Source organism: Oryza sativa, chromosome 7 (genome assembly GCF_034140825.1).
Source record: "Oryza sativa Japonica Group chromosome 7, ASM3414082v1".
NCBI classification, from domain to species: Eukaryota; Viridiplantae; Streptophyta; class Magnoliopsida; order Poales; family Poaceae; genus Oryza; species Oryza sativa.
This window is the reverse complement of record NC_089041.1, coordinates 21,253,020-21,272,459: the sequence shown is the minus strand read 5'-3', so window position 1 is coordinate 21,272,459 and position 19,440 is coordinate 21,253,020. Positions and strand designations below refer to the sequence as shown.

The 19,440-nt window shown below is 49.4% G+C and overlaps 2 protein-coding genes and 1 long non-coding RNA gene across 5 annotated transcripts; 1 reads left to right on the top strand and 2 right to left on the bottom strand.

Annotated features, from left to right (window-relative positions):
* Positions 1-1,373: 1,373 nt before the first annotated feature.
* LOC4343473 (F-box protein At5g07610) lies at positions 1,374-3,335 on the bottom strand. 3 transcript variants are annotated; one of them, XR_010742588.1, is made up of 3 exons: positions 3,071-3,335; positions 1,532-2,894; positions 1,374-1,418 (listed from the first exon to the last, which is right to left on the bottom strand). XR_010742588.1 is itself a non-coding variant. In XM_015792130.3 (2 exons), the coding sequence occupies exon 2, from the start codon at positions 2,647-2,649 to the stop codon at positions 1,729-1,731; it is 921 nt and encodes a 306-aa protein (XP_015647616.1). In that variant the 5' UTR covers positions 2,650-2,894; positions 3,071-3,335; the 3' UTR covers positions 1,374-1,728. The 3 variants fall into 3 exon arrangements, 1 of the variants encoding a protein (XP_015647616.1); XR_010742589.1 differs by having other exon boundaries at positions 1,374-1,415; XM_015792130.3 differs by having other exon boundaries at positions 1,374-2,894.
* Positions 3,336-8,572: 5,237 nt separating this feature from the next.
* On the top strand, positions 8,573-10,227 carry LOC136357160 (uncharacterized). The gene is made up of 2 exons (XR_010742325.1): positions 8,573-9,486; positions 10,046-10,227. It is a non-coding gene; the product is annotated as an uncharacterized lncRNA (long non-coding RNA).
* A 3,608-nt stretch (positions 10,228-13,835) lies between these two features.
* LOC107277498 (F-box protein At5g07610) lies at positions 13,836-15,528 on the bottom strand. The gene has a single exon (XM_015790426.3). It carries the CDS (start codon positions 15,316-15,318, stop codon positions 14,302-14,304), a length of 1,017 nt encoding a protein of 338 aa, XP_015645912.1. The 5' UTR covers positions 15,319-15,528; the 3' UTR covers positions 13,836-14,301.
* Positions 15,529-19,440: the final 3,912 nt, after the last annotated feature.

Genomic DNA, 19,440 nt, shown 5'->3' with positions numbered 1-19,440 from the left:
CTAGCATGACGTTACATGCGTCCTGGTTATCTGCAAACAGTTAGAGCTGGCATCAGCCATCATCAAGTGCTCAACGCCGCCGGTGTCCTCCTTCGATGAGCCTCAGCCTCATCTGCAGATCATCGTGACGAGTATTGCAGATAAACATCACGGTGTGCAAGTGCAAATGCAATGAATTGCAGGTTTTGCAACTGCATTTTTGTCGTTGGAACGATAGAAATTTGAAGGAGGAGCAACCAGCCAACCATCTGAACCCCTAAGTGTGAATGCCGGCGAGCACTGCGAACTGGGAAGGATGCAGATGATGGTGTCGCATTATTAGGTTAATTGTCCGATGACGTGTTCTATTGGCCCCACCACACCACACTAGCTGATCTTTGACCTTACCATGACATGTATAATGTGTTGAAACTTGAAAGGCTTCAAAACATCGCTGTTGCTGGGAGTTTTATTTTCAAAAGAGAACATCGTTATCTTATTTTCTACTGCAAGGGATCAAAGTCATAATAGTTTGGACATTGACAGCAAACGGGAAGTTTGGAGAAAATATCATACTAAATTCAATTACAGAGAACAATTTATTTGCGACTACTCTACAACACAGAAATAGTTTGGGAAAACGGTGACAACTGAAAACTAATGCTAGATTTGCATAGCTTTCTTTGCAGGGGATGCCCAAATATGGTTTAATACGCCCTTTCATGTGGCCAAAAGAAAATATCCAATTATCCATTGCTCTTTCTCGCAGCGGGTCTGAAAGGAAGTGGAGAATCGGATGTAACTACCAGGTCTCAACTCTCAACACCACAATAATTATTGGGAGGCTTGGTCACTTTGACAGTAATTTAGAACAGAGATAATTGAAGAGAATTAGAACAAAATTTATGCCATTGTTGATTTAAACATGTTGTAACTTAGAGGAATTCAAAGTGGAAGTAATTTAGAATGGAGACAATTGAAGTGATTGATACTTGTTGGAACTTAAGAAGAACATAATACTAGTTTTTATCATGGTTTGCAGCAGGTAATTGGGAAATTTCAGAAGGGTGATCATAAAAGGAAGACAGTGCAGAATAGTTTAACTATTTTATCACTTTTTGGTTACCCATCTTTGTTATCTTTCATTTCTAGAATGTTCTGCAGTTTCTTGTTGGTGCACCATTGTACGTGCTCTTGTTTGCACTCTCTTCTTCTCCAGCAAGTAAGGGCAGGGGAAGCAATGCCCAAATTAATGAGCATTATAGATGACCAAACAAAAACGAGTGGAAATGATCCAGGAGACAATAAGCTGCATGGGCACATTGCCGCAACACAGACAAGTAGTTCAGAAAGAACAAAAGGGGAAAAGAAGGCAGAAATAAAAGAAGTACATATGATCCAACTTCCAAAGCATTTGTCACTGTTCCATAAGCTGACTGCTGGTACAATCAAAAGGTATGTCTTGTTAACACAGGACATAAATTTTAACTAGCATAGGGCATAGGGTAAACACCAGTGAAAAACAAGACATAACCTTCAGAACAGGACATACCTTCCGAAAGGCCAAGTTACGTGCCATCTATGATTTCACAACATTCTTCAAAACAACACAAATGAGCCATCACACAAGTACGATAAAACAGAAATTCATAATTCATATTAGAGATTGGCTGCTGACCCTAAGCCTGATTCTCATTACGGTACAAAGATGGTTTTGCAATAACATAAGTGGAGCCGCACCTCTGCATGTTAGCACCACCCATCAGGTAATGACTCAGAGAACATTGGAACATATGGTAGGTATGGCAGGCATGACTCATGTCCGAGTTTGCGTATGACACGGACTTCCTTGCGATCCATTTCATACGCCATCAAAGTATTGTGCCATCCATAAACAAAGAAGATCAAATTGCATTCTGGATGAACTGCAATTACTTGGTAGTCAAAATCTAATTGGTATTTCTTTCGTCCAAACAGATTAATTGAGCTAACGGTGTGCTTTAAGATCCAATTATCTGTATCATAGTCTTCAAGAAACCAAATTGACAGTTCGAGGATATCATTTGGATCAACATTAAAAGCACACAAGCGACCCTGAGTTTGATGAATTATCCCAATATCACCATCAGGATCCGGCATGGGAATCTTCCTCCATTTCTTCCCCTCCATGTCAACAGCCACAATATCGCAAGTCGTGACAGAATGCAGAAAACCATTAAGGAAAACCCTTGTCCGATCGACCGGAAGGCTAACCATAACTTCATCATCCCATCCATTTACATGGAGACTCCATAACCCAGTTTTAGACGAATAGATCACCACCCCTGTGACCAGTGCGTCGTATTCATCTTCATCCTCCACATACTCTTCATCCTCCACATACTCGAGCACATGGAAATGCGACGAGATGGCTGGATCGAAACACAAGCAGGCGGTGCGGTTCTCGTCAATAGCCCAGTTGGCGTCCGGCAACATCACACATTCCCCGGTCGCAGGATTGCACACAGCATACTGGAACTGCAAAGTCTCACGAGACACGTGGCAGCGGCAGAGGAGGAGGCCATTGCAGCTATCCAAGATGACGACGTGGTGGCACTGGGGCAGGAAGGAGAAGGTCGGGCAGACGAGAGGCATGCCTCTCCCAGTGGCGTTGGTGAAATGGCGCGCCATGTGCGGGCAGCGCTCGTAGTCGATGCTCTTGTAGAAGAAGCCCGATAGCGTCTGCGGCAGCTTCTTGCGGTGCTCGTGGTCGGCGATGAGTTTGCGCCATGACTTGCTGACGCACTTGAAGCGGCACACGGAGCGGACGGGGAGGCGGCGGAGGATCTCGACGATGAGCTCGTCGGTGATGCTGGCCGCCTGCTGGGGAGGTTCTCCTCCATCGGGGGTGGGGTGGAGGAGAGGAAGTCGTCAGCCTGCAACCGCGGGAAAAGGATTCACCGCGGCAAGAGCAGATCAAGCAGGTGAGCAGATGGGGATTAAATCAAACAAGACATCAAAATGGTGAAGAAAGAAAAATCTGGCTACAAATCGACATCATGGGTTCGTTAATCCACCTACTAAACGAACTAATCTGAGATCAGGAACCTACCGATCAAGGCAGGGAAGAGCGATGCTGCCGCGCGCGTGACTTGCCGCTCGGCCTCGGCTGACCTGTGTGGAGCTCGTCGGACGGGACACCTGGACGGCAAACCTAGCGCCCTCGCCGGTTAAGGCCAACCATTGCGCCCGCTACCCTGCTGCGATGTGCGCCCGTCACGGAGAAGAAGAGCTAGAAGCGGCGGCGGCGGCGACGGCGCCGAGACCCCTAGATGCCCCAAAATCCCCAATTCAATGTCTGCTGGGACATTGGTTCCAAATTCTAGTCACCCTACGCCATTAAGAAAGTTGGAGATTACGTGTGTTCCAAAAAAAAACTTTTGAGTTACCTGGCATGAGACAAACTTTCTTTTGCCTATGCGCCACTTTGGATGGAATCAGCACTAACGGAGACAAACGGAGGTTTCAAAGATCTATTTTACCCTTGCTAATGGATGGAATCAGCATTAATGGCACGCCGGCAAGGGCCGCCATTAGCGCCGAAAGACAACGTTATTGGCGCCGACGACCGGCGGCGGCGGCATGCCGGCGACGGCGTGCCGGCGGCGGCGACGACCGGCAGCGGCGGCTAGAGGCGCGCCGCCGGATAGACGAGGCGAGGCGGCGTGCCGGCGAGGCGACGACCAACAGCGACGGCGACGACCGGCGGCGGCGGCGGCGTGCCAGCGAGGCGAGGCGACTAGAGAGGCGGCGACGGATAAACGAGGCGAGGCGGCGGCGGCAGATAGACGAGGCGCGTCGCCGGATAGACGAGGCGAGGCGGCGGGGACGGCGTGCCGGCGAGGCGAGGTGGCAGTGGCGGCGTGCCGGCGACGGCGGCTAGGCTAGGGCACGGGAGAGGAGTAGTAGAGATGAAAATGCTTCAGGGGCAATTTAGTCATTTTCATACGTGGGTCCCACATGTCAGAGCTCATTCTCTAACAGAAGGTGGATGGAATGGCACGCGGGTAAACGAAAGTTTGCGTCATGGCATACAGGTGACTCAAAACTTTTTCGTGGCACACGCGTAACCTCCAACTTTCTTAATGGCATAGGGGTAAAAGACTCTCCAAATTCCACTTGAATCGGGCGGTCGGGCCTTAGTTTGAAGGAATAAGTTCACTTTGGGTCCCTCTATTTATCGCCCAATCCAATTTTCATCCCTTCATCGCAAAACCGGGTACGACAGGTTCTCCAACTTACGAAGCCGTTTAAATAAGGTCCCTCAGCAGTATTGTGCCCAGTTTTGGCTGAGGTGGTGCCTACGTGGCTAATTTTGACTAGGTCTTTGTCCAACGTTTCATTGACGTGGCGATTATGTGACAATTAGATCAAAAAAAAATAATAAAATCTATGGGACCCATAAGTCAGTTGCACATATAAATAATAAAAAATGGTGGGCCCATGTGGACCCATACGTCATCCTCTATCCTCTCTTCCCCTCCTCTCTCTCTCCGGCGGAGTAGGCAGTGGCCGGCTGGCGAAGCGGGTTGGGCGGCGGCCGGAGCGGGCTACAAGGGGGTATCGAGGATGACGTGTGGGTCCACATGGGCCCACCATTTTTTATTATTTGTGTGTGCAACTGATATGTGGGTCCCACGGGTTTTATTATTTTTTGCGAATCTAATTGCCACGTAAGCGCCATGTTAATGACACGTCGGACAAAGACCTAGTCAAAATGAGCCACGTATGCGCCACCTTAGCTAAAACCGGACACAATACTGCCGAGGGACCTTATTTAAACGGTTTCGTAAGTTGGGGGACCTGTCGTATTGTCACACCCCAATCCGGTACCGCCGTACAACGGCACCTGACAGGAGCGTGTCGTAGGAAAAACGGCGCGAACCGCTTCCTACGAAACCGCGATCACAGTACCAGTCCCAGGACATAGTACTGGTACCCACGGTGACAAATATGAATCATTGCAATCCTTAAAATAAATAGAGGACTTATTTACCTTAACTTAGGTTGCAGCTCAAAACAGCCTGAGAAATGCAACCGACGACACAGACGAGGAAACACCAACAACAGCAGCAGCAGCGGAACCAACGGACTAACACCCAACACCACAGGCGACGGCTGGGAACCAGGACGAAACCCTATTCTTCACTTCACATCATCTTCTCTTCAAGGCGGAGGAACTATAAATATTTATATAGAGCAAGGGTGAGTACTTCCGTACTCAGCAAGTCACGGGAATTTAGGTGTTTAATGTAAGCTTGGAAGAGAGGCAAGGTTGTTTTGCAAATCCTTTGTTTGAAATCATTTTGAAATCGCTAGGTGATTAATTTCTTTTTAGGTTTGGGTCAAAAAGAGACTTGCGTCTCGATTCAACTTAAGAGATGCTTTTCAACAGCTCAATTGGTAATGTACCGACCTCCCAGGTCAGATCATTACTTCTCGGCTCCCAGAACCATTTCACTTGATTAAGCGGCTCCCAGAGCCTTTTTCATTTTCTCAGACTCCCAGAGTCCAGCTGCCTAGCAGCACAACAATCCGCTTCCACTCGGGAGGCCTAGTCTATGATGCCCGTAGACATCCCGAATCACACAGATTCGTTTCCGACCACTCGAGTCATCCATCTGCCACATAGGCTGATTCTGGTTACGATTCCCAATCCACAATAACTTTTCACAAAGCACAGGCAAACAAATCTACGCAACGAGAACCACCTCACATCCGCCCATGACCGTGGGCACGGCTGTTCGAACAGTTAGTTAACCTCTGCAGAGGGGTACACTTTACCCACAAGATACGAACTTATTCCGAACACCCGTCGGTATCGGAGGTTCGCAACAAAGCCTTTCCCAAGCCGACCCAGGGTTACCTCATGCCACATAGAAGGATAAAATCCTTCACATAAATATAGGCCATTTCAGTTTTCGCAAATCAAACTCCAACCACCTCGATCGGTAATCTGGCAAGCTTCGCGTTCTTGCCTTACCAGGAACCCGGGTTGGCTCCAACCGACCCCGCCTCGGCGTTCCCCAACTATTGGCATGCGAGGTTTCCCTGAACCGACTAGTTACTTAGCTAGGGTGTCCCATTCCACCTTGTGGTTGCACTTTGTTATGCTTGATGAATTTCCCACAGGAATCGGTCCTTATATGTGAATACGGAACAGTGCCACGCAGGCACAACCCCCGCATCGCGAGTTTTCACAATTCATTTTATTTTTAAACACACCGACACCACATGTCGGGTTTTCAAGGCTTCTCAAACCCATTCACAATTTTTCGACAATCAACGGTGTATGTGGGATATTTGGTATACGCGCTCAGAGAGCATGGATACTGAAGTACCGCAAAGGTGGAGCGACAAGGAATCTGGATAGTACAACCTACAGGAATTAGTGCAACTACTAGGTAGGTCCGTCGGTTTGGCACGCAAACCGAGGCCAAGCAAATTAAGTGTGTGATTCTAATAATGCAAGTTACAAACAAAATAATAATGATTTTCCAATTATAGGAGCAATTGGTCAAAGGGAGACTTGCCTTGCTCAAGGTCTTCACGGAGCTTCACGAATCTTCGAGAAAACCCGCGATCGACGAAAATCTGGTAACCGCAACTATACGCAAACAAACAAAAACCTAAACAAAAGACCAAGAAAAAGACCCTATTTAGACTAAATAATAGTGCCATTGAATAGATCTCAATTTTACGAAATTACTGGAAGTTGAACGAAGTAAATCGGATGAGCGGTTCAAAAGATATGGATTTTCGAAGTTTAATTGGATTTTCCGGAATATGAGAAATGATTTATTGCAATTCTAGAATAAAGAATTGATTTAGGGAACAAGGGAAAAAGGATTTATTGAATTTTCTGGAAAAGAACATTCTCAAGAATATTCTTTTATCACTCATTGACATGTGGGGGCCAACATATGGCGAGAGAGAGGTGAATTGGGAGGGAGCAGATATAGACTTTTGGTCACTGTGTTTGGGGAGGGAGTTATAATGGACTTCCTTTCTCTTATCAGGCCGAGGAGGAGGGTGGCCGATGGGCCAAGCCCACAAGCACGGGAGAGAGAGGAGGGGGTGGCTGACTGGGCGCTGACGGGGCAGGCGCGACCGGTCAGCTTGACTTGGTCAAGCCGATGTGGCTGCCACGTCGGATGGGGAGGGAGAGGAGGCTGGCGGCGCATCGGACGGCTGACGGCGCGCGGCGGAATCCGGCGAACGGTGGCAAACCGGAGTGGGCGGCGGGCACCGGAAGCGAGAGGGGGTCACGGAGGTTCCATCCACCGGCTCGGATGTGGGAGAGGAGGCGCGACGGAGGCCGTGCGACGGCGGGATGGGTGGCATGGCGCGGGAGCAAAAGAGGAGGCCGGCGGCGGAATTGGCGGTTTGGGGTGGTTCATTGGAGCTCAAGGTGGGTGGCGGCGAGGGGATTCGGCGCGGGACCGACCGGCGGCGCGCGGGCGGCGGCGGAAGCAAAGCATCGGCAAGGGCGCGATTTGGAGGACGAACGCACAAACTACCATGCCCCAGTGCTGTTTAGGAGTCGCTAGAGGATATAGACGAGAGGATTTGGGCGGGGAGCTCACCCACGAGCGGGAACGGCGGGGCGGATGGAGTCGCGGCGAGGCAGACGCGACGGCTGGGCGGCACGGCGCGGAGATGGCGCGGCCGGGAAAGCAAGGAGGGGCGCGAGGGACTCCGTTGGCGGCGCTTGGCCGAGCGGCGGCGCACGGTGGCGAACGCGACGCCGAGGCGGGCGCTCCGAGGAAGGAGGGGACACGGGGTGGAACGGCTTGGTGTCGGTGCGGCGTTCTTGGCCGTGGCGACGAAGGAGGCGGGGGTAGTACTTCGTTCCAAGGAGCACGGGGCGAAGGGGGAAAGGATTGTGGGCGTGGGGTTGGGATTTTATAGGCGAAGAGGCGCTCGGCTGGCGACAGCGGCGTTTTCGTGGGCGATGCGAAAGCGGCGACGACGTGGATGCATTGGGCGGCGAAGGCGGTGGATCGTGCGGCGGAAATTGAACCGCGGGAGCGGGAGGAGCAGCGCCGGCTGGCGCGGGGCGAGCTGGCGCTGGGTCAAGGTGGGGGCGGCGAGCTGACGGCTGCCGTCAGCGGCTCTGCCTTCGAGCGCAAGCGGACTGTAACGCCCCGATTTTCGTTCGGGATTAAAAATCATTTAATAATACATTTTCTGGAAATTAAATAAAAGTTAAAGCAATTTAATCAAGTGAAATAATGGGAGAATTAAAATTTTTCCCTTAAAAATCATTGGCCGGGAATATTTTGTAATATTCTTTGTGCCCTAATGTACTCTCCGGAATTTTCCGTGAATTTTCGGAGCTCGAGAAATAGTTTCAATAACACAAAGATCATTGCATCAAATAAAATAAAAAGAAAACAAATAAAATTTCCCCCTTCCTCTCTTTGGGCCATTTTCGGCCCAAGTCTTCTTTCCTCTCCCGCGGCCCGCGCGCCTTCTCCCTCTCTCGGGCCGGCTCCCCTCTCTCTTGGCCCGCTCGCAAAAGTCTGTTTTGCGTCCCTCCTTCTCTCCCTTCGCCGACAGGTGGGACCGGCGGTCCCACCCGTCAGCTCCTCCTCCTACCTCTCGCCGGCCGATCCCAACCGCCATAGCCGTCCACGTCGCCGCAAAATCCGGCGCCCTCCCGCACCCGAGCTCGCATCCAACGACGTGGGCACGATCCCCTCCACGTCCTCCACCATTTCCCCCACTCTCCCCGCGAAAATCGGCGCCGGTTAACCCCTCCACCACCCCACGTCGGCGCCCCACTTCGCCGGCCGATTCCGCCACGTCCGGCCTCGATCCCGCCTTCCCGAGCCCATAAAAAGGCATCCCCGTGCTCCCCTCATCCATTTTCCCCATTTTCCCCAAGCCGCCGCGCCCTCCCTCGCTCTCCCCGCGCCGAGCCCACGCACCGCCGCTCTCCGGCGAACTCCAGCAGCGCCGCGCCGCCGCTCCCGTCCGCCCCGCACTGCGCCGTCGCCCTCCCCGGCACCGCAGTCGCCGTGCGCACCCCGTCCACCGCTCCTCTTCGCCAATCCACCGCCGCAACGCCGCTTCCACCGCCACCCCGAGCCACCTTCGCCTTTAGCCGCCTCCATCCGCTCCCCGCCGGCGAGCGCCGCCTCGCCCGGCCGTGCTTTTGCCTCCAACGGCTTCGCCGCGTCGTGCCGCACCCCGGCATCCACTCCGTCCTCCCCTTCCACCCCCGCAGCACCATTCCCACCGTGCACCGAGCCACAGCCGCCTTTCGTCACCTCCAGTCGCGCGCCACCACCGCTCCCGTCGCTGCCGCGCTGCGCTACCACCGCCATCGGCATCGCCGTTCCTCGCCGCACCCCGGCCCCTACTCCGTTTCCCCTCCCTGCCCCTGGAACGCCGCCGCCGCGTTCACCATCTCTTTCCGCCGCCAGCCGCCTCCCTGTGGTCGTCTCGCCGTCGCCGTCCTCGGTGAGAATCCCCACCGTCCCTTCTCCTTTTTTTCCTCCTCCGCCGCTCCCCGTGCCCGCTGCCGCGACGCGCCGCTGTCGCCGGCGGTCGTCTGGCCGCACGCCGCCGCGCGCTATCGCTCGGCCGAGCCGGTTTCATGCCGTGCCCGTGCCCTAGCCGCGCCGCCTCGTGGCCGTCCGATCGGCTTCGGGCCGATCTGGGCCATCCACGTGGTGGACGCGCACCCGAGGCCACGTGTGGACTTGGTCCACCGTGCGCCGCCCCTTTGTGCCGCTGACGTGCGGGGCCCGCCTGTCGGCGCTGGTTTCCCCTTGCTGACGTCAGCGAGGTCCATTTCCTTTGTAAAAATAAATAATAATTGCGCAATAAATCGAGTTTAATTCTAGAAATTCATTAAAATGGCTCAAAACTTCTAAAATCCATATCTAATTCATTCGAACTCCGAATTGAGCTGTTCAACTTGCAAAATTCATCTAAAATTGAGCTCTACATGTTTGTTTACTTTTTATGTACTGTTTCCTTGGTTTTTATTAGAGTTTTTCCTCGTTTTGCGTGCCAGCGTGTAGTTTCCGTCGTTTCGGAAGTCCGCGGTCGCGAGGAAAAGAGTTCGGAAGATCAAAGTGAAGAAGCAAGGCAAGTCACACATTCCCCTTGAGCATGTTGATCCTAATTTACAAATGTTTTACCGTTTGCAAATAAATATGCATGTTTTGCTAATTACACGGGATCAGGGTTTACCTATCTGCTCGCTTGTGCCATGTTTACTTGATATCTGTTCTTTGTCAACCTTGGGTAATAAATCGACTAGCTCATGTTACTTATGTGACCTAGCTAGAACTATATGCTTAGCCATGCTTAATTACTACTAGCTCAGTTGATGGGGTAATTACAGTATTAGACCTTTTTAGTATCAGATTGAGCTGTGTGCTCGAGACACCTGGCCATGCTTCATGGTCGTAATTATCCAACTAAAATGCGACTACATGGTGGGCTGTGGGTGCATGGTTTTGCTGGTCGCACCCATGGCAGTTAAGGACCGGTTCGCGGGATGCCCTGGAAGAACTTATCGTACTTACCACAAGCCAGCGTGGGCAACGGCTGGGCTTGTAGTGTAGCTTTCCTCTAGTCGACGCATCCAGGCAAGGGTGGGCGTGATGGAGCGGGGCGGGCCCTGCGACGGCCTCTGTCGCTTCCGGATTCACCTAGGCACGAGAGGGGACTGCCCGTTGCCCGCTGGGGACGGGGGTGAAACCTGAGGTGTGGTGTGCTTGGCTAGAGGGGGTTATGCGAAGGGTCCTGTCACGGCCTCTTTCCGGTATGTCGTGGTGGCATGTCGGCGCACGGAAACGTGTCGTGGGGCTGTGTCTTGTGGGTACAGTTGTACACCTCTGATCAGAGTAAAACTATTCGAATAGCCGTGCCCGCGGTTATGGGCGGTCGACCAGATTCACCGTGATTAGTCCCACCTCAATAAATCGACCTAATACACTGTAGTTTAGGTGGGTTGGTTGGGCCTGTTCAACGTGGTGTAGCGTTGATCAGTGGAGATTTAATGTTACTTTAATTACTCAACTGTTTTACTGTTTTGCTCAATAAAATGTTTTACAACCGCCTTTATGCAAATAGCCACAAACCGTCCTTGTGTTCCCCTTGCACGTCTGCATCGTTGGTGTGGCTTGCTGAGTACGGTGGTTGTACTCAGCCTTGCTATTATTCCCCCTTTTCAGAAGTGTAGTGCTTCTGAGCTGAAGACGAAGTTAGAGGACCAAGGCTCAGACCCCAGTTGAGTTTTGCCTGTGGAGTGGAGCTGAAGCCCCGCTAGGATCGCCTTTTTCCGCTGCTGCTGCTTTTGTTTCGGTGCGAGGACTAAGTGCCTCTTTTGTAAGTATTTTACGCTTTATTTACGTTTGGAACTGTATATTACTTGTCGTTTTGTGTACCCTGGCTGGTCCTGGACAGGGATTTAATACACAAAATAGTCTGGAAATTTGGGCTAAATTTCTGGGCGTGACACGGACAAGGGCGAGAGAGCGAGCGGTTGAGCCCGAGGGGGAAAAAAGGCGAAGAGGGCGGTGGAAAGGGGAACTCGTCCCTTCCGTTTTGGGCGGCGGGCAGGCGAGTCGCGGAAAGGCGGTCACGCGAGGCAGGCGACGACCGGGTGGTCGGCCTCCACGCGAGCGCGCGCGGGAAAGGCGAAGGCGGTGGGAGCGGCGTCCTTGCCGGTCGGCCATGCGCGAGCGCGCGGAAAACGGTGACGCGGCCGGAATTTTGGGGCGGCGTCGGCGGGAAGCGACGCCGAGAGAGAGAGAGAGAGAAAGGAGACGGCGCTGTCTCTCGCTCCCGAACACGTGCGACGCACGCGCGAGAGAGCTGGGCCGAGAGGAGGGGATGGGCCGGGAGAGAGGAATCAACCCATCGACAAGGGAGGCAAAATAGACTTTTTCTGAAAGATTTTGATTTGGAGAGATTTGGAGTTTGGGTTTTGAATCTAAATTTGATACTTTGTACACAAGGGTTCAAGGAGTCAAGGAAGGAAACAAAACGGGAGTTTGGATATTTTGGGATTCGGAAATGTATTTGGCGAGGATTCAAAGGAAGGATTTGAATTTCGGAATTGATCTAGGAAGTTAAATCGGGATTTGAAATCTTGAGGTGGAGGGTTTTGACAGTGACGAGAGGGAACAAGGAGATTAAAACTGAGATCCACGGCACGACTTAGACTCGCACACAAAGAACGAAATTTTCGCAATTCGGATTTTGCCGAATTAGTTTTTAACGTCTCACGAGAAGCGGAGCGTTACACATATCCGGTTTTGCGACCAAGCAACAAAATCAGACTAGGCGACAAATTGAGGGACCCAAAGTGAACTTATTCCTAGTTTGACAGACAAAACTCAACCACGGGAGTTACATGGGCTGGGTTACTCGTTTTTGACTAACTCTCAAATTACAGGGGAAATAAGTTTATCTGTGGTCCCTTAACAACGAATCCGATTTCATCCTTTAACCGAAAAACCATATACAACGGTCCCTTAACTGTCAAAACCGATGCAATATAGGTCCCATAGCGGTTTGAACGGCGGTTTTCGCTGACGTGATGCCTACGTGGCTATTTTGACTCGGCCTTCACATGACGTGGCAATGACATGGCGCTTACGTGTCAAATCGATTTGGAAAATATTAAAAATTGTAGACCCACATGTCAGTTTACACAAAAAAAATTAGATTAAAAATGGTAGGACCCACGTGGGCCCCACATGTCATTCTCACCCTCCTCTCTTCCCAACTCCCCTGTGATAATGAAGTTGTCGCAGACCCCCGGCTCGGTGAGGTCGTTGTTGTCGACCTCGATGTCTCTCAGAAATGGTGAGTGCTTGCCGAGCTCCGCCGGAAGCTGGCCGGAGAGATTGTTCTCGAACAGCTTCATTATCACCAGCGATGGAAGCTGAGCAAGGCTTGCTCGTATCTCGCCGGAGAAGTTGTTCGCCATCAGGACTAAGTTAGTTAGGTTCATCAAACTTCCAAAGCTCTCTGGGATCGTTCCAGTAAGCTGGTTCTCAGATATGTCCAGATAAATTAAGCTTGCTGCTCCAATCTTGCCATTGACGACGACGTCGCCGGTGAGCTGGTTGGTGTACAAGAACAAGTACTGCAGTTTTGGAAGGTTCCAGATCCCAGGAGGTATGCCTGACGTCTGACGAGCACTAAAACCTGGCCAAAACCGAACACAGGTTTTAGGAGAGGGATTAGGAGAGGCAAAGGGAATCATCCCCCACAGGGTTTAAGTGAGATGGGAGGGACCCTGGATAGGTTCCTTTGGGGATTAATTCCCAAGCAACCGAACAAGGACTTATGGGGCCAAAAGAATATTCATTGCTCTTTCTCTTCTTATTCTTCTGAGAACTTCCATTGCTCTTTCTCAGAACAGGACTGAAAGAAAGTGGAGAACTATATGGAACTACCAGGTCTCAAAACCACAATGATTTTAGGGAGGCTTGGTCACTTTGGCAGTAATTTAGAACAGAGATAATTGAAAAGAAGAAGAAAATTCATACCATAGTTGATTTATACATGTCGGAACTTGAGGAGCTCAAAGTGGCAGTAGTTTTTATCATGGCTTGAAGCAGGTAAGTGGGAAAATTCAGAACGGTGCCCATCGGAGGAAGCCAGTGTGGTAATAGTATAACTATTGTATACCAGTCTTTGTTACCTTTGAAGTCTAAAATGTTGTGTAGTTTCTTGTTGGTGCACAATTGTATGTGCTCTTGTTTGCACTCTCTTCTTCTCCAACTAGTAAGGGTCAGAGAAGCAATGTTCCAATTAATGATCATTGTGGATCACTTAACAAAACGAGTGGAAATGATCTAGGAGACATTAAGCTGCATGGATGTAACATAGACAAGTATAGTTCAGAATGAAGAAAAGGGAAAAAGGAAGGCAAAAATCAACAAAGTACATGTGATCCAACTTCCAAACATTAGTCACGGTTCCATAAACTGACTCTGCTGGTACAGTCAAAAGGCCTGTCATGTTAACACAGGACATAAATTTTAACTAGCCTACGGTAAACACCAGCGGAATAAAACAAGACATAACCTTCGGAACAACCGGACATACCTTCCAAAAGGCCAACTTACGTACCATCTAGGATTTCACAACATTCTTCATAACAAAGGAGCCATCATCCAAGTACTACAAACAGAACTTCATAATTCATATTAGAGATTGGCTGCCCACTCTAAGCCCGATTCTCATTAGGGTACAAAGACGGTTTTGCAATAACAAAAGTGGAGCCGCACCTCTGCATGTTAGCAGTTACCGCCCATTAGGTAATGACTCAGAGAACATTGGAACATATGGTAGATATGACTGGCAGGACTCATGTCCGAGTTTGCGTATGACACGGACTTCCTTGCGATCCATTTCATATGCCATCAAAGTATTGTGCCATCCATAAACAAAGAAGATCAAATTGCATTCTGGATGAACTGCAATTACTTGGTAGTCATAATCTAATTGGTATTTCTTTCCTCCAAACAGCTTCATTGAGCCAACGGTATGCTTTAAGATCCAATTATCTGTATCATAGTCTTGAAGAAACCAAATTGACAGTTTGAAGATATCATTTGGATCAACATTAAAAGCACACAGGCGACCCTGAGTTTGATGAATTATCCCAATATCACCATCAGGATCCGGCATAGGAATCTTCCTCCATTTCTTCCCCTCTATGTCAACCGCCACAATCTCATCAGCAGGCGTGACAGAGTGCAGAAAACCATTGAGCAAAACACTTCTTCGATTGACCGAAAGGCTAATCACAACTTCATCATTCCATCCATTTTCATGGAGAGTCCATAACCCAGTTTCAGACGAATAGATCTCCACCCCTGTGACCAGTGTGACGTATGAATCCTCATCCTCTTCCACATACTCAAGCACATGGAAATGCGACGAGATGGCTGGATCGAAACACAAGCAGGCGGTGTGGTTCTCTTCGATAGCCCAGTTGGCGTCCGGCAACATCACCCATTCCTTGGTGGCAGGATTGCACACGGCATAGTGGAACTGAAAAGTGCCACGAGACACGTAGCAGCGGCAGAGGAGGAGGCCATTGCAGCAATCCAAGAGGTCGACGTCGTGGCACTGGGGCAGGAAGGAGAAGGTCGGGCTGACGAGAGGCATGCCTTTCCCGGTGACGTTGGTGAAATGGCGCGCCGTGTACGGGCAGCGCTCGTGGTTCATGCTCTCGTAGAAGAAGCCCGACAGCGTCTGCGGCAGCTTCTTTCGGTGCTCGTTGTCGGCGATGAGTCTGCGCCAGTGTGAAACCATGTGTGGTTATAGTTCTTTTGTGATGGGAAATTGACAAGTACCGGAAGTGCAAGAAGTGTGTGCGTAGACTACCATTGGTCAGGTTGCGATATCTGTGCCAAGACAACGGTTGTTTGGCTCATGTGTGTGCAGGTGATCAGAGTCAATCTTAGTCAACGGCGGATCGGGACTAGACTCAGGGAGAAGTTGAGGTCCAGAACGATCAAGGATGCCGGGTGACAAGATTGGACACAAGGTTGCACACGGTGGGCGGACACCGTGTGAGGAGGTCTTTGCAACGGGCTTCACAAGGTCAAGTGTGCAAGCATCGGATTCGCGAAGAAAATTGGAAGGAGAAGAGGACTGTGCAAGGACATGAAGACCGAGTGCATTGCTGCTACAGTAATTCGGCTTACTGTAGCTAGCATGTATCATGTGCACGTGTGCTGCCATGATTGAATGGCAAGGAGACCAACAGGAGCTGGCCACTAGGCTTGTGGGCTGGCAGTTCGGTTGGCAGGAAGGCCGAGCCAACCCGGCCTAAGCACGTTGCTGACTCAAGATGGTGAAGGCTAGGCCGAGCAAGCCCTAGACATGACGATGGCCCAGCTCGGCTCAGCAAATGCACAGGTGTGTGCATGCGCGCGCGGAAGCGGGAGATCGTACGGCACCTGGAGGCGTGGCGGCCTTCTGTTCGTCAAGGAAGCGACCGGGTCCCACGCGGTTTTTCGCATGGTGCGCGCGGGAACATGGTTTTCGCGAGCGCGCGCAGAAGCGGCTCGGTGGGAGGAACGGCGACGTGGCGGCTTCGGACTGGTGGTGCGCAGGCGTGAGAGGAGCAGGCACGCGCTCTCTGGGACGCGTGGCGCGGATGCGTTGGCTTGGAGGAGCACGACGCGGATCGGTGCACGCTGATTGGCTTGGAGTGGAATCACGCGGATCGCACGAGGGCGCGCAACGTGGAGAGCTCGGATCAACAACGTGGCGACTATCCAGGAGGCTTCCTTCGGATCTAAGGAACAATGGACAGCCAGGATTACATCAAGGCTAGGGTTTCGCCCTAGGGATATTTGAGACAATGTCTTAGGGGTCTTAGGCTATAAATAGAGAGATGGATGCAAGGGTGGAGGTTGCTCCTTTTGTAATCCTTTTGAGATGCTCGGTGAGAGAGTTTCGGTGTGAGTTTGGAGTGTGTTTGCTCGAGAGGCTTTTGTATTAGGATTAGTTTGGAGTGTGTTTGTCCGAGAGATTTTAATTTTGTGTTAATGTTCCTCTGAAGGTGTATGTTTGCCCCTAGTTGAGCGGTTATTTTGCATCACCTATGAATGAAATGATTTGAAGGATTTCGTTTTTGCCTTGTTCATTTAAATTCCGCAATTTAAATTCTACTTGCAATTTGAACTTTGCGATGATGAGTTTTGTTATCTCCTCCTCACCTCTCTTCTAGTTTGGGAAATTCCTTTTCTCTTTCTCTTCTAGTTTCGGGAATTTCTTTCTCTCTTCTTTTCTAGATCCGGCTTCTCTAATAGCCGCGGTTCTAGTAAGGATTTTTGAGAAATCCGGCTTGATGAGTATTTTCGGGGGCAAGATTTGAATTGCTATATTCACCCCCCCTCTATAGCTGTTCTTGGTCTTTCAATTGGTATGAGAGCAAGGTTAAGTTCATTGTAACCTAACCGTGGCAACGAACGCCGCTATGGAGGAAAAATATTCTGCGAAACCATTTGTTTTCGATGGACACAATTTTGTCATTTGGAAGGCACGAATGGAGGCCTACCTCCAGTCGCAAGGGCATAATGTGTGGAATAAGGTTAAATCACCTTACACTGTGCCCGATGATGCTGACATCACGCCTGCAAATGTGGCTCAGGTTGATTTTAATTATCGTGCAAGAAATGCAATCATTGGTGGAATTTCTTCTGGTGAATTTAATTGTGTTCAACACCACAAGTCCGCTCATGACATGTGGACTGCTCTGTGCAATTTCCATAAGGGAAACAATGATATTCAATTGGTTCGTCAGAATCAATTTCATAAAGAATATCAAAGATTTGAGATGCACCCAGGAGAGTCCATTGATTCTTATTTCAAGCGTTTTGGAGAAATTGTTTCGAAGTTGAGATCTGTTGGAAAAGAATTTTCTAATAATGATAATGCTCGCCATCTTTTGAATTGTCTTGATTATGGTGTTTGGGAAATGAAAGTTACTTCCATCACAGAGAGTGCACCTCTGAGTGACCTTACCATGGACAAGCTTTACTCAAAGCTAAAAACCCATGAGATGGATATTTTCCATCGGAAAGGCCTCAAACACTCGATGGCTTTGGTAGCTGATCCCTCTGGTAGTACTTCTTCTAATGACTCAGCTTTTGTGTGTGGTGGCTTCTCTCTTGCCGCTTTACACTCAGTCACTGAGGAGCAATTAGAGAAGATTCCTGAAGAGGATCTTGCTCTTTTTGCTAGAAAATTCTCAAGAGCTTACAAAAATGTGAGAGATAGAAAAAGAGGAAAAACCAATGAACCATTTGTGTGTTTTGAGTGTGGAGAGCCTAACCACATAAGAGTGAATTGTCCCAAGTTGAAGAAGAAGAGTGACAAGACGACCAAGAAGCCCGAGGGACAAGGGCGAAAGGGGAATAAGGATTTGATGAAGAAGGCGATCCATAAGGTCTTGGCGGCTCTTGAGGAGGTGCAGCTTAGCGACATCGACTCCGACGACGATGATCAAGAAAAGGGGGACAAGGACTTCTCCGGGATGTGCTGTCTCGCCAACAACGAGGACTTCATCAACCTGTGTCTCATGGCACTTGAGGATAAGGATGACTCATCGGAGCATCCTGAGGTATGTCTTGATGATATCCCTTCCTTGGATGGTTCTCTTTGTGATGATTTTTGCTCAGATAATGACTCTGTTGATGATGAACTAAGCAAAGAAAGAATGGCACACTTGATGATTGAAATTAGTGACAAGTATAGGTCTTCTAAGTATAAAATTGAGAAACTAAAATCTGAAAATGATGGTATGGCGCTAGAAATTGCTAGGCTTCGATCCATGATTCCTGAGGAGGATACCTGTTCTACTTGTGCTTCATATCTCTCTGAAATTAATCTCCTCAAGGATAAGTTGAAATCATGTGCTTTAGGAGCTGGGAATCCTTCTAGTGCTAGTGTTGCTTGCTCTACTTGCTATGAAATGAAAGTTGATATGGGTTTGCTTGAGATGGAATTGAAAGAACTAAAAGAAAAAAAATTTCATGATAGGATTGGTAGGTGTGAAAATTGTCCCATTCTCACTAGTGACAATGATGAATTAAGACAACAAGTTGCCATGCTTAGGACCAAGAATGATTTGTTAGAATCTTTTGCTACTAAGGAACCTATTCATTCTTCATGTGCTAATTGTGCTATCCTGGAAACTGAACTAAAAGATGCTAAAACTGTCATTGATTCTATCAAATCTATTGATTCTTGTTCATCATGCATTTCTCTGAAAGTTGATCTTGAGTCTGCTAAGAGAGAGAACTTTTACCTACAACAATCTTTAGAGAGGTTTGCTCAAGGAAAGAAAAAGTTGAACATGATCCTAGACTAATCCAAAGTGTCCATAAACAATCAAGGTATAGGCTATGATTTTGATGAGTCTTTGAGGATAGGTACCCATGAGATATTAGGTGTCACAGATGGGATGATAGAACTAGCTCAAAAGCCTATAACCTTCAAGTCTGCAGGTTTCATTGGAAACACTAGTTCTAGTTCACCCAAAACCTCAGAACCAAAGATGGTACCTATGACTAGCAAGTCTAAGCCTGTAGAGTTACCTAGACCCAAAAATCCAAAACAAGTTGAGCACAAGCAAAACCAGAAACAAACCAAGCCTGTAGAGAAAACCAAGTATGAGTGCACCTATTGTGGGAAAGCTGGTCATTTGGTAGGTTTCTGCTTTAGAAAGGCTAGAAAAGAGCGACAAGAACGTTTTAGGACTAGAAGAGATACTAGAGTCCCTGAGAGGTTCAAGTGTGCATGTCGTTCAAGTGGTGTATCTCGCTTTCCTCGCCGAGATGTGCACCCTCGACGTGACCTAGCAAGGTTGGGGCAAAACAGACATGGTCATCTTGCATATAATTCTGCTCATAACACTAAAGA